Raw genomic sequence first — 15,626 nt, 5'->3', positions numbered from 1 at the left:
GCTGAGTGCACCCCGCTTGCCAACAGCTCTCGGCAGACGGGATGGTCATCGATCGAAGTGCTAGCCCAGCCCGACAGCGCTTAACTTCGGCGATCTGACGGGAACAGGTGTTACCAGTAGGGCATAGCCGTTCGCCATTACCAAACACTGTATGAACATAATCAGTATTATTTATACGTTTCAAGCAAAGGCTAATTTAACCCGCACCTCAGTGTTACCGACGTCATATCTCTTAACTGTAGTACAACGACATAATTTTGCAGGCGCATCCAGTGATGCATCTGGATAGTGTGTGCAAAATATATTTCTAAAAGAATGAGTAGTAAAGAAGTAATAATTGAAACATCGTGCCTGATGATGTTTTTATGCATGAACAACGAAACTGTTGTAAATGATAAACCTTTCGCCTTTAATTGTTTATTAAAGGTTTCAGAGAGAAAAAGTTTCGTAAATGATTGAAATTACGTGTGAAGTTTGGTGGAAGTCGCTAAATGCTCTCATTCTCAAATAGTGGACTGATACAATCAGCTGTGCCCGAGCGGTTCTAGGCGCTACAATCAGGAACCACGCTGCTGCTAGGGTCGCAGGTTGGAATCCTGCCTCGGGCATGGATGTGTGTGATGCCCTTAGGTTAGTTAGGTTTAAGTAGTTCTAAGTTCTAGGGGACTGATGACCTCAGATGTTAAGTCCCATAGTGCTTAGAGCCATTTGAACCATTTGATATAATCAGAGTATTTGCGTGCCGTGACCTACAGAGTCTGAAGATATGTAGATAGTTTCTAACTGTGATACTTGTCTGTGTCTTTAACATAAAGTTATAGCTCTTCATGAATAGATCATGGCAGCATTATAATTTTTAAATTTGGTCAGCAGTCATATGAAGTACCGAAAATCTAATTTTAGTTGGCCCTTGAATCCATTAAATAGGCAACCTGCAACTGGTATTGGGTGATTTTGCACCGGGTAAATCGTTTAGCAATATAGATTATACAGTACCAACTCTGCATATTAATACGACGCTTGTTGTGAAAAAAAATGGTTCAATGGCTCTGAGCACTATGGGACTTAACAGCTGTGGTCATCAGTCCCCTAGAACTTAGAACTACTTAAACCTAACTAACCTAAGGACATCACACACATCCATGCCCGAGGCAGGATTCGAACCTGCGACCGTAGCAGTCGCACGGTTCCGGACTGCGTGCCTAGAACCGTGAGACCACCGTGGCCGGCGCTTGTTGTGACTTTATACCTATGTTTTCATGAAAAACCTCCACACACAGAATTTATTATTATTATTATTATTATTATTATTTTATTATTATTATTATTACTATTCATCATGTGTGGTACTCCCGTCATAGAGATATGTCGACTTGGCACTCTTCATTTTCTTCTGCCGTATCTCCCTTTCTTAATCTGTCCTCCACGTTTTGCTTTATCTGTCATTTTGTGCCTTTCTCTTCCTCCCTCTCCTCGCTATAATCTTTCGATCGACAACTCTCCGTTGCGGGTAATATAAGATCCCAACCAGAAGTTTTATTTGTTCTTATCATGTGTAGTGACCTTTCTTCGTCTATTTAATTAAGCATTTCTTCCTTCGCTTTTCTATTAGTCTTCTTTAAGCACTTTTATCAACAACCATATTTCAGAAAATGTCTAGGTGGACTATGTGATCAAAATTTTGTGGACAGCCCTGCGTACAGTGGACCAGTAGGTGTCACGAGAAGTGGACACGTCTGTGTGTAAGGAGGTGGGAAGTGTTGTGTTGTCAGCAGAGAAGCAGTAGTAGTAAAGTGCGTAGAGCAGATCTCAATGTCTCGAACGTGGACTAGTCATGGAATATCACCTGAGAAACAGACCTATCAGCGATATTTCGCCACTTCTAAAGGCTCTCACATCGATTGTTGTTGATATGATTTTGAAGTGTGAAAGTGAAGGAAGAACAACTGCTAAACCGAGACCTAGAAGACTTCAAGGGCCGCGCGAGGTAGCCGCGTGGTTTGAAGTGCCATGTCACGGATTGCACGGCCCCTTCCCGCCGGAGGTTCGAGTCCTCCCTCCGGCATGGCTCTGTGTGTTGTCCTTAGCGTAATTTAGTTTAAGTAGCGTGTAAGTCTGGGAACAGCTGACCTCAGCAGTTTGGCCCCTTAGGAATTCACACACATTTGAATATTTGAACTTCAAGGTATGACGCACAGGAATCCCCGAGTATAGCCGCGGGTGGTTGTAAAAACCGCATGTAATCAGCGGAAGGAATCACTCGTGAGTTCCAAAGTAACACCAGCAGTCCAACTAGCACAATGACTGTACGCATGGAGTTAAAACGAACAGGGTAAAAAGATCGGGCAGCTCATCACAGGCCGCAAGTTTCCGTAATTTGAAGTGGTACAAAGAGCGGCGCCATTGAACGATGGATGACTAGATGACTGATGGAGTGATTTGGAGTGAAGAATCACCGATCTGTTTGAGTTTTACGAATCCTCGGAGAACTTTTTCTGCCATCATTTGTAGGTGTACTGTGTGTATTGAACCGGGGAGCTAGAAACGACGGAGAGGCTTCGTCCCGCCGTAGTCCTCAGTGGTTCAAGTGGTTCACAACCCCACAACAGGCGACAGCAGTCCACCCACCCCACCACCACCCCACAACGAACCCAGGATTATTGTGTGGTTCGGCCCTCAATGGAACCTTCCCCCCCCCCCCCCCCCCCCCCAGGGAACGTCTGATACCAGATGTGTGTAACCGCAAATGTTTGTGTGGTAGAGTAATTACGATATACGCGTACGTGGAGATGGTGTTTGTGCAGCGGTACAGGTGGAAAACCGGCTTAAAAACCATCCACAGGCTGGCCGGCACACCGGACCTCGACATTAATCCGCCGGGCCGATTCTTGCCAGGGGCTGGCATGCTTTCCCGCTCGGGAAGAAGGGCGCTAGGCCGCATGGCTAGTCGGGCGAGCGCCCTCATCTGTAGTGCCAACAGTAAAGTACAGAGGAGGTGGTGTTATGCTGTGGGGGTGTTTTCCTTGGTTAGGGTCTGGTTTCCTCATTGCGGCTAAAAGGACGCTAGATATGGAAGGATATGGACACATTTTACACTATCGTGTACTGCATGCAGCTGACGAACTGTTCGGAGACGATAATTCATTGTATCGGCATGACAGTGCACCTGGTCATGAAGCAGCGTCCGTGAGACAATGGTTTGTGGACAATCGCATTACTGAAATGGACTGGCATGCCCCAAGTCCCAACCTGAACCCAAAGGGATGAGTTAAAACACCGACTTAGCTCTACACCCCAGCGTTCAACATCTGTATCTTCTTCGGTTCCTCTCCTGAGGAATAGTGGGATGCCAATCCTCCACAGACATTCGGACACCTTCTTGAAAGTGTCTCCCGCGGACTTCAAACCGTCATACAGCGAGGATTGAACGCAACTGGTGCTGTGTGCTGTTGATCTCATAGCGTATTTTTCTTCTTTAATTTGGCTGTTCTTGATTCACTGCTCTATAATACCACATCCTGCATAAGACTGTTTGTGAATCTCTTTCTTCTTTCTACTGAAATTCTTTTTGTTGTCAACAAACCCTTTGTGAAGCTATTTTACTGATAAATATCCAACTTTTTTTCTTCTATAAGGCTTCTGTTTTTCCTCACCAAAGTCCTTAACTTTCTAAAAATATTTAACTTGTTGCAGGGGCTGTCGTTTTAATGATACTTGATGGAACTTTCGTGTTTGCTGAATGTTATTACTCTTGTTATGAACATCTTCTGATTCTGTCGACACCGCTTCGTCACCTGCATACTTTACCGGTTTCACCCGTTTCCTTTCTATTTTTACACTTGTTTTTTTATGGTTCCGTATCTTAATCGGTAAAAATGAATCCTTATAGGATCACTTTGTTTTCCGTCTATCTGTATGTCTGTCCGCTGTTAAGGCCCCTTTTTCTCAAGAACAGTTAGACGTATCACTTTGGAATTTATATCACATACAAAAGCCTTCGGTCCCTTGGCGATGTAAAAAATTTAAACTTCCAAATAAATCCTGTCAAAAGATAGGGACATTCATCTCACATATTTTTAATCGCAGCAAACTGACTCATCAGAACATGATCTAGAATCACGAAATTTGGAGGGAAGCAAGTTTTATATTGCAAGTAAAATAAACAATCAGAAAATTGTTAATTTTTAATCATATAATTACAACAGCTGATGCAAAATTACATAAAATGATGTTGGTTATATAATTACTATATCAAATGCGAAATTATGCAAAAAAGGAAATTAAAACATTAAATCAAAACATTCTCGAAAGTTTTCGAATTCCTGTGACCAATGTCTTGCTGGTATCGATATCTACAACAAGCAAAATCGTTGAGAGTGTCGATTTGCAGGTTTGATAAGCTATCTATATATGTGGGCAGAAACAGTCTGAAAAGCTTGCATCAGTGTTGCTGAGCAAGTTGTGCTGAGAAATAATTGTTAAGAAAAAAATTCGATACGTTGCGCTGTTTCCGATTTAACTAGAATTCAAGTTATCAAATAAAGTCGCGCTCGAAAATTCACAACCTGTCAATATAATTAGTGTCAGTTGCTGTTATAGCGTACATGACAGCGCAATAATCTGTTCACCTGTTGGCTCAGGTTCGATCTTTACTATTGTCCCAGGTCCAGTTTTTATATCGCGCTCTTGTTAGGTTTTAGAAAAACAAGCGAACACGTTTGGAAACAACGTTCCTGGCAGGCTGCTTGAATGTGTGCCCTCAACGACCTGACTGGCTAACTTAAATGCTAATGAAATCGTAAACAGCACAACATATCATCTTATTTTCGTAATAATTATTTCTGAGCGCATCCTGCCCTGCAGGTCCTTACATGCTTTTCAGCCTGTTTCTGATCATCCTGTATATATAATTAAGTTTCCACGAAACCTTCAAAGCGCAGGGCCTACCATCACTTGCCCAACCTTTTAATAATGTAATTGTCTCTTTACCAGAATAAATACTGAAAGGTATCGGTGCAAACCACACCCTTGTCTGAAACTTTCTAAAGTGCTCTTCTCAGTTCTTTACTTATCCCCAAATGTTATAGTCTTCTTTGATAACGTGTATAATCCCTTGAACAATATTATATCCTTACCGTCTAGTCCAAAACCTATGAAACTTATGTTCATTAGCAAAATCACATCACTAGATTCAAGATCAGGTACATTATAGGGGACCGCCAACTTTGTCTGAGCCACAGAAATGCACAACACGTCTACGAACTATATTCGTAGCGAGGCATGTGGCAGTAAAAGCACGCTAGGCAAACAACTGCTCATCCCAGGAGACATTACGCTAACATTGCTTCTAGCTTTGATTATGGTCTCAGTTCGGCGATTATCAGAGTCCACTAGTCTCTTTAGGTATGCCACGTCCACTGAAGCTACCCGCTCATAATTAACCCCACAGAACTACCAAATTGCGGGGATGATGATTGCTTCGTTTCATTCACTGTTAAAAAGAGCTTCAGACGTCTTCTATGGGATTAAGATCGGCTGATTTAGCGGGCCGGTGGAAGTTCAATGGGGGGACCGAGTGTTTTTCAAATTACTGATTTAAGCCGTAAGCCCGTAAACACAGATTTTGTCATTCTGGAGGACGGGAAGGTCTCCAGCAAACTCATCGTGAAGAAGAAAGGGCATCATTAAGTCACCTAGAATGTTGAAATAAACACCCTGGTTGATGTTCACAGTAAATAAAATGACTACGTCCTTGTAAAGGTTACCAAGAACAGCCTCAAAACTTTATAGAGCCACCTCTTGCCTGAAATATACCCTCCAGACACGATGTCTCAAATGGCTCAGTGTGCCTTCAACGAAATCGTCCGTATTGATAAACCAACAAATCGGTCAACTTCATTCACGGTGTGGTCATGGCGATGTTCAAAAGTGATAGATCATTTGAGCAATCTTGACATGTCTCCCCATCGGTCCATCTCACTGTGCTGATTTCATACAAACGACAGGCACATATACACCACTTGGGTCCCCTGACTTCCCTCAGCGGTGAAGTTTCACACAACCGCCTGTCACCAGTTCTACAGCATGTACAGCGCTCCAAAGCGACCGGTATACTCTTTTATGGGCGTGGCCAATAATTACCTCGGTGATCCTATACACTAAACTAAACTCCGTCCGAACAGGCCTCGGAAGACCAAACGGTACTGGCCGGCCGCCGTGTCATCCTCAGTCATTGGTGCCACTGGGTGCGGATATGGAGGGGCATGTGGTCAGTAAGCCGCACTCCCAACCTTGTCAGGTTTCATGATCAGAGCCGCCACTTCTCAGTCAAGTACCTCCACAATTTGCCTCACAAGGGCTGAGCGCACCCCGCTTGTTGAGGACTGGTAACGGACACCAATACCGTAAAGTATAGCATAGGAACTCAGGTTCAGAAGCGTGACGTTATCCCGCTACACGCAAAATACCACAACACACTTGGCTCTCCGACTCCAATTGCTTGTCGTCGTCACAAGTGGGGCTCGATGTGACGAACAGCGACGTCAACACAGATAATGCTACCTCCGTACGATGTCACGGTACACACGATCACCAAGCCCGGTTCTCCACAATCCACGCCGACGCCAATAACTCGTGCCTCGGATGCCAATGGGGTCTCGTAAATCACGGATGTCATGTTGTTCCCAAAGGTAGTAGTGAGCGTGAGACATCCGGTGATCGGCAAATGACGTACGTAACACTCTAGTCAATAGAGATCAGAAGTGGTCTCCGTATACTCGCTTTAAAGTCGCCAGCGAGTGCTGTGACGTCACCTCCAAACTCGTCGCCCATATACTCTGCTGGGAGAGTCTCCGACGCGCTAAACTCGTCACCCGAGCCTGTTGTGGGGTACACGTGGACTCTACTCCCTCAGAAAGGTGAACGAGTACACAAATTCGCAATTATAACTGCGGCCTCGCCGCATTCCCTCTTCATGTGCAACTGTTTTGAAAGAAATTTTCACCATTAAACTGTAAATTACTTTTCATTTATCTCGCGCAATCATGAGTTCGGCTTTATAGCGGTACTCGGTTGCAAGTTGAAATGTCACAAAGTCATGCCTAAGTCATAGAACAAAGTTACATGCTGATACAGCAACTGATCGGCTAACAGTGAACATTCTTCTGTTTATAAATATATTTATATGGATAAAATTTTTCCGAAGACTTCTGTGAATTTATTTTAATATCCATTCAGAGGACTTCGAACGATTACGTAGGCATGTACACCAAACAGTTACCCAGTGTGGAACGACAGCAGCAGAGGACATGACAAGAGGATAAAGTGCAGTGTCTAAATGACGACTGATTACTAAAATAAAATAAGCTATTAGTCCATAACGTGACAAATTCGAAAAGCAGTAACAGAACGCTCAGAAAAAATTCTGCAGACTAGGATCATTAATAACACCGCTATGTCCTCTAACAATTGCTATAGTAAACTAATCATTACCATGAGAAAAAGTATCATTAAAAACCGAACTAAAATTAGATTTACACCCTACAAAAACTGCAGGACCATGAAGCATAGTATGGGCAACAACAGATTTGATCATTAATAACACCGCTATGTCCTCTAACAATTGCTATAGTAAACTAATCATTACCATGAGAAAAAGTATCATTAAAAACCGAACTAAAATTAGATTTACACCCTACAAAAACTGCAGGACCATGAAGCATAGTATGGGCAACAACAGTTTTAACAGATATTTTATTCTTCTTATCAGCAGCAGTACTAGTCAGCTCTATATTATCTATAGACTTACTTACCGTATTCCTTGAACGACGACGAAACCTTCTACGTAGCTTTTTGTCGCAGGAATATAACAGTAAGTTGCCCTATGCAAGTTTTCGTTTCACATAGTACATATGTTTTCCCATGGTGCAGTAGGAATAAACGAGAGTACAGCCATTTATTTATTTATTTATTTATTTACACTGGTCGATATTTCTAAGCTTTTGGTCTGAAGTGTGGACTACAGCGAGAAATGTATTCCAGAAATCACTCTTCCTCTAATGGAACACATTTGTAAGTGTGTACTTTACATCAGTAACTTCGTCTTACACCCTACACAGTCTTACATAAGACAGCTTCGTTACAAGCCGGTCATTTCGCCATGTCAGTGGTACTCGTACTTTACAGCAGCAAGGTCGTGTATACATCTCCGTACTAACAATAAGTCACGGCCAGCATTACAGCCCTGCATGCTACATTGAGAAAGAACGGGTAGACGAGTATTACAGCCCTAGAGAGAACGGGTAGACGAGTATCAAGCGACCGCAGCGCTACAGTTCTCGGAGTTGAGGTACATGGGGAAATACAGAGAGAACAATAGAAGCCAATTGGTACTGATGTAACAGCGCTCCCTTGAATGGTGAAGTATGCAACCCACAGCATTAGACTCGTACTCGCTCCATTTCTGATCTCTACTAGTCAGTGGCGCCGAAAATGCGGTAGATTTGAACTTGTGTTGCGGTATTTTGTGTGTAGCGCGAAAACGGTGTATTTCCGGACACGAGATCCTATGCTAAACTAAACCGTCTTGTTCCCAGTACATGTCCTCAACATCTGCAAAGTTACACCCTGCAAACTATGAACATCACTGGACACCACACAACTCTTTTGATGAATGAACTGATTTTCATCCCATGGTGCACAGATTCCGCGTTTAAAACATTATTCTCATCGAGGCATCCTGCAGGTTTGATTAAGGAAAACTTTTAAAGACATTTATTTGTAAGGCATCTGAATAGAAGCTAGCAAAATAAAGATACAGGTAAATGTGGCCATTATTAATGGAGACAAAAAATTGTGTTTACTTTATTGACTACAAATACTTTCGTTTTAAACTTACAGCCAATGACTTCTTAAATCTCTACTCTTGTTAACTGGATTGTCTCTGTGGTCGTTATACAGGCCGTGTGCCAGAAGTGTGGCTTCGAGACGTTCACCGCTCACAAGGAGCCCATTTCACTCTGCAAGATTTGCTCTGAGACACGAGAAATGTGGAAGAAGTCGGGCGCCTGGTTCTTCAAGGTACGTACTAAGTAGCATCCTTCTTGCATCTTAAATTTCTTGTGCACAATAAATATTAACATGTGATTCATCAGCAGTGGAAACTACAAAGCAGCGTCTTGTAAATGAGTTATTCTACTGTGATGATATAACATAACTGTATCTCTCTACTTTTACTTAATTTCATTTCCTTACTAATTTTCTTCCGCTTCTCAACTAAAATTCTTTGGCAAAATGGTATTCGCAACGCATGAATAAGATTCATGCATATACATAACAATCGATAAGTTCATAAGACAGGCGTTGTAATAAATAATGCAACACTTTTTTCTGAAAGGAAGTTGGTTTTATTCAGGATTCCAATACGCTATATTATTCCCCACTCATGTGAACATAACTCCGTTCAGCGCGACAGCCTTACGCATCCTTGCTGAGAGGGCCTTTATGGTTTCATGGTAGCACTCTAGTGATCGACATCAGAGTTAACGTCTTGCAACACAATAACGTCCCCACCATCCACGCATTGTTTCGTAACGCCTCATAACGCGCACATATGCTCTTAGTTGCTCTTTATGGTATTCAAATGTTCAAATGTGTGTGAATTCCTAAGGGACCATACTTCTGAGGTCATCGGTCTCTAGACTTACGCACTAATTAAACTAACTTGTGTAAAGAACAACACACACACCATGCCCCAGGGCGGACTCCAACCTCCGGCAGGAGTAGTCGCGCAATCCGTGTCATGGCGCCTCTAACCGTGCCATTCTCTTAGGTGGGGAAGAACCCAGTAGCCACAATATTTTGAATCTCCCATCCTACGGACAAGTGTGTCAACGCTACCAACAAAGACGTCCAGTTGAGCAGCGAGGTGTTTCATTGTGATCCGTCAGTCACCTCGGATGAGAGTGTCACCACCTTCCAGCGTTGCAGGAGTCACAGCTGCGCTCGGGCGGCTGGCATGGGGAGATCGGACAGTTTCGCGTGATCTTGTTGCTATGAAAACAGACCCCTTGCCCAACGACTCACCGTGCTTTTGTTCACTGGCAGGTTTCTGTAGACATTCTGCAGTCGCCTAGGAATATCTGCGATGCTCTTGTTTTCCGCCAAAAGAAACGCAGTGAGAGCTGTCTGCTTGGAATGTATCTGCGTTACGAACGCCATTTTCAACGCTACATATACCGCACCAACGTATTGGAATTTGATGAAACCATACGGTCGAAGTAGTATTCCACGGTGTCCCACAGTAAATTCACATTTTTTCAACCGAAACTGGTCGGGAGAAAAAATGTGTTGCCCTACTTATTGAACGCTCGTTTTATTTTATAAATTATTGTAATTTCTTGTAACTAAAACTGTAATGCCACTAGCCGTTAATTAATTTAATTTTGGTTCCAAAGCTAGCTACAGAGTGTCGTGCATCCACTGAATTACGACTTAGTTTTTAACTCTTGTGCTCCAGCAAAACCCAGTAAATTAATGAATTCTTCACTTAATTTCGCCTGTGCGTTTGCTCCTAAATATTTTCTTTTTTCATACGAAAGAGAAGGAAATCTTTACACTGTGTTTTGTTTTTATAATGTACAGTAATCGTTTATTTTTTCACTTTTGCTGTCGATTTTTTCCAATGCCCACACATAAGCAAAGAAGTCTTTTCTACCGTGTGACGTAAGAAGACGGCAAGTGATGCTGCAATCTCTGCCTTCCCTGATTTTCCTAAGCTGGCATGACGCATGTACCATAATCGCCGATTTTCAGTCATATTTTATCGCAACGCCTACTATATAAATGTAGGGGCACGGTTCTGTAGTAAATAGAAAAGACACATAAAGCTATATGAGCTGCGCCTATACAAAAGTGTTATTAAGTAATGAATCATTCCTCCCCGTAATTCTGTAAAACACCATATTCTTCCGTCATTTATAGCTCACACATCAGATTTGCAACGCTCATAAATCACTTGCATAATCTCAACAGTTGCATTCACTTGGAATCAGACATTCTTCGTTCCACCTTCATACTTCTTTTTCACTGTTGGTTCTTGAGTTTTTCATACCCTGACTTGTTCATACCCTCACTTTCATACATCCGATGCCCAGAAAAGTACTCCAATAGTTTCTCTAGCTACTGTTATTCAGTTATACAGGGTGAGTCAGGAGGAAATGTACATGCTTTGAGACGCGATAGTATTCGTGATTCTGAACAAAAAACTTCGTATGGACAGTGATCTATTGCGAATGGTTTCCGAGATAGAACACGTTTAATATCACTTTTGTATGTTTTTCTTTAATAACTCGAAACCACATACTCCATGTAACACGTGTTTCAGTACACAATTAAAGTAAATTAAATTTTCATTAAAAAAGATCCAATTTATTTTTTGTCTAGGACTAACAGTTTGCGCGAAGAGATCTCGAAAATATTGGAAACCTCGAGTGACGCACGTGCGCTGTAGCTTAAGTACTTTTTGTAGGCCAATTTGAGGTAGTTTTCTGACTTGGTAGACCACAAGCGTCCTGTATCAAAATGTTCGTCGCAACTTCCTATATACTACTGTGGTACGTTGTAAACAATGACTATGAATAATACAGAAAATAAATAGAAATGTACGTTAAAAGTGTTTTATCACGAAAACCATTCGGAATAGGGCATATGCCCACATCAAGTTTTTTGTTCAGAATCACTAATGCTATCCCCTGTCAAAACACGTACCTTTCTTCCTGACTCACCTTGCATGTTCCTCGGAATTGTGCCGCATTAGGATACATTCCCTGAATATTCGAATTCTGAGTCGTAATTATCGGCTTCGAAGTTGAAAAAAAAAAGCACCCGATGGAATTTCAGCACACCATCTGAGTTGTAGATAGTTCTGGTCACGCGCATCATGTGTTCCTTGAAAGCAGTCTTACGTTATGCAGTAAGGCTAGGGGTGACCTCGGTCACGAGATCCACATAGTCACTTGTCTCGTAAACAAATAACGGCGGTACCTGCTCTATGGTCGCCTTAGGTCTTTGTTCGCAGTCAACGCCCTTTTCAGCACGTAGTGCAAACAGGTAGGGACATAGGCAGTACTCTGCTCTTGCCTCAGCGTCCGTGGTACTCCCATCCTCCCCCTTATCAGCGACATCATCTTCAGAATCGGAAGCAAAGCGCTTCCGACCTCGACTTGAACACCATATGAGTGGCAGAACTTTATGCTACCGTAATGCCTTCTGAGAAAATGTTGTGTACCTGGTTGACAAGGGAGCAGTAACATTGTATGCGAGAGTAAACTATTGGTGATGCACGATTCCCCACATCGTGAAAGTTAAAATCATGATCGCGATTAATTAAGGGGAGTCGTACCACCCAAAATGACAAAATTTGACATTTTTACTATTATGCAAATTATGAAAATATGAATGTTTATGGTTAATGTGGTGTCGGTTTTATTGAAATATTCGGTTATTTACTATTTTAAATAAATATTTGAAAATAATCATGCATTGACATTTCCGAGAATTTTGTTTTCCATCATTTAGCATATTTGCATTTTTCATTGGAACTATACAGTCTAGAAGGCTGTTGTTTCTTTTGTTTTGTAGAGAACTGTCCGTTTCATGAGTTGCCTACACTGTTGGTACTTCACAGTAAACTCTTTTAACTGTACATTTGTTTGTGTTTGACATCAAGTTATCCACTAGCCGCGTTTTAGTTTCTGTGTTTCCTGTGATAGTTTTCGTCATGACTAAACCAAAAGGAGTGTTTCAAAAAATACGAAACATGGGAAACAGGTACGACAGAACAAATATAGCAGCAATAAAAAGAATTGTTAGCGCCGAAGGGGTGATAATTTGGTTGTAAATAGTGACAGTCCTTCTACTCCTCCGAGTGCTTCCAAGAAAAAACTGCTGGGTAATGATGCAAAATACAACGCAGCTTCAGACAGTGAAACAAACTGCAATAGCATTATTAATTTCCATATACTTATTTCAGCTTTGTGTGAAACAGTGTGTTGTAGTATATGTGGAGGAGAAATTGAAATTTCTGAAAAGCTATCTCAACGCAGTGGTCTGGTGTGCACTTTACAAATAATGTGTTTGAACTGTAAAAGCGAAAAGACTTTCAAGACCTCAGATGTAAGTGTAAAGAATGGACTTTTTGACACTAATCTAAGATACTCTATGGAATTAGATGCATAGGGAAAGGCCATTATGCTGGTAAGGTTCTTTGTGGCTTGCTGAACCTCCCTAGTTCCCCTACAAAATCTATCAAATACAACTCCATAGTAAGAAGTAGTGTCAAGGCGTGTGCTATGGACTCAGTGACTACAGCAGCACAGCAGGCTGTAGCCGAAAATGGTAGTTCTGACACAGCAATATCATTCGACGGATCCTGGCAAGAAAGAGGTTTAAAGTCAAAGAATTCATGTGCATCTGTTATCAGCATCGACAATGGGAAGATGTTGGATGTTGATGTGTTGACCATGTAGTGTCTGGGTTGTAGGCAAGCAGGCAAGAGTACTGAAAAGCAAACTAAGCATGAAATGAATTGTCAGAGAAACTATGAAGGAACTAGTGGAGGGATGGAAGTTGCTTCTGCAGTGAAAATGTTCCAACGTTCCCAGCATGACCGTGCTGTTCGCTACATGAGTTTTCCGGGGGATGGAGACTCACGATTGTATAAGGCAATGGTGGAGAGTAAACCCTATGGTGATTTGTCAATCACAAAACTAGAGTGCATTAATCATGTGCAAAAGAGGATGGGCACGAGACTACGTAGACTCAAAGAGCAGTTGGGAAGTACCAAGTTATATGATGGACTAAGTATAAGACGTCGGCTGACTGATAAACAAATTGATCGGATTACACGATATCATGGCATGTCAGGAACGCACCATTGTGCTGTCAACCACTGTCAGCCGTGATCTTAAAATCGGTTCCGACGGCTCCACACACAATAACGACAGGAGTAACACCATACTTGCCGAAGACGGTCATCTGTGTGGTGCAGAACCTCGATTCATCAGCCATCCATGCTTCTCTGTCACAGCACCATGCAGCCGCTTGTGTTTCGGCGTTAACGGCACATTACGCATGGGACGGTCAATAACTAGTCTGGATGCTGATAGTCTCTAACCAGTGGTGCTGGATGACAAAGTATGTTTGAGGAAGTCCATTACTTGTTCACGTACCGCAAGCAAAAATGTGAAGGCTTTATAGCGTGCTTGTCGCACAGTACGGCAGTCCTCTACAGTAGTGGTCAGACGTAGTGGACAGCAACCTTAACTAGGAGAATGCCTGCCCCTACGTGACGATGCTGTTCAACATCGGACCACTGCCGCATCCGAATGCCCCACAAGAGTGAATGTTGCATGACTTGACCAGTTGGCCAAATGGAGACCCACAATGAGGTGACTTTCAAACTCTGTCAGGTGGTGATAACGCACTCTGAGATGAGTACGTGGCACCTCCAAGTCTTTCACAGTGAACCCCCAAACCCCCAACATATGACGCTGTTCATTCCCCTCACATACTCTACCAGATCCGATAACAACATTAAAAACAAACAACATTAAAGCGGTCTGGTGGCCGTCCTACCAGTCACAGAGAATTGGCGCTCTAATCAGGTACATACCCTCCAGTGGTGTATACGTGTACGAAGTATCATCGACGTGGAACCATGTCTTCTGCGTGCTTTATTTTTTCTCGTTTTCTTTTGCGTCAGTCTCTGTTTATATTAAATTTTGTTGAAATTACTCTACATATTCCTGGATTATGCTTTTATATAACCAATTTTACCCCTGCTCTCAGTGCTCTGTGTGTCTTTCTGTCACAGTAATATTTTTCTCAGATAGTAAATGATGCTTGACACAAGTCTGATATTCCTGGCTGACTGATATATGGAAATACGTCACTATCCTTGCACTCCGCCTCATCCCTACATGTGAAAAGCGATTGGGACTGTCACTAATGAACTTAGGAACCCATAAAACACTGGATACTATGCCAGTATAAGCCGTCATCGAATATTTTTGCATGACACGGCTTCTCGCGCTACCTTCCCTATATGTCATAGGGGTATATTAGCCCCACAGCATTTTTATGCAGATATTTATATTATGCAAATAATTATATGTATACATACATGTTTATTATTTGTATACACTGATGAGCCAAAACATTATGGCCACCTACTTAAAAGCATGTTGGTCCACCTGTCGGACGTATTTCAGCAGTGATTCTGCTTCGACGAGTACTTGTTAGGTTTCCAGAGATTTGTGGCACCAGAGCCTACGCACGGGTCACACACATCCCGCAATTCACGGGCGGCTGGTATGTGGGCGCGGAGCTCGCACACGATAGCGTCCCAGTTGGGTTTCATCGGATGCGGATAAGTCGAATTTTATGGCCAAAACATCAACGTGAATTCACTGTCATGCTCCTCAAACCATTGCAGCACGATTCTAGCCTTGTGGCACGGACAATTATCCCTCTGGATGATACCACCGCTGTTGAGGAAGACATCGAGCATAAGGGATTACAGGTGGTCCCTAATAACATTCACATAGTCCACAGCTGCCTGTGCTTTC

General features: G+C 42.5%; 1 protein-coding gene across 1 annotated transcript in view; it reads left to right on the top strand.

The window, feature by feature from the left end:
• Positions 1-15,626, top strand: part of LOC126305103 (rab effector Noc2-like) — an 817,922-nt gene that overhangs the window by 683,796 nt on the left and 118,500 nt on the right. Inside the window, exon 7 of the mRNA XM_049992015.1 lies at positions 8,959-9,078. Coding sequence (XP_049847972.1) covers positions 8,959-9,078 — 120 coding nt within the window. The remainder of the gene's footprint in view (positions 1-8,958; positions 9,079-15,626) is intronic.

The sequence above is a fragment of the Schistocerca gregaria genome, unplaced genomic scaffold (assembly GCF_023897955.1).
Source record: "Schistocerca gregaria isolate iqSchGreg1 unplaced genomic scaffold, iqSchGreg1.2 ptg000248l, whole genome shotgun sequence".
NCBI lineage: Eukaryota > Metazoa > Arthropoda > Insecta > Orthoptera > Acrididae > Schistocerca > Schistocerca gregaria.
Note: the sequence above shows the minus strand (reverse complement) of the source record. Positions and strands in the feature narration are given on the sequence as shown.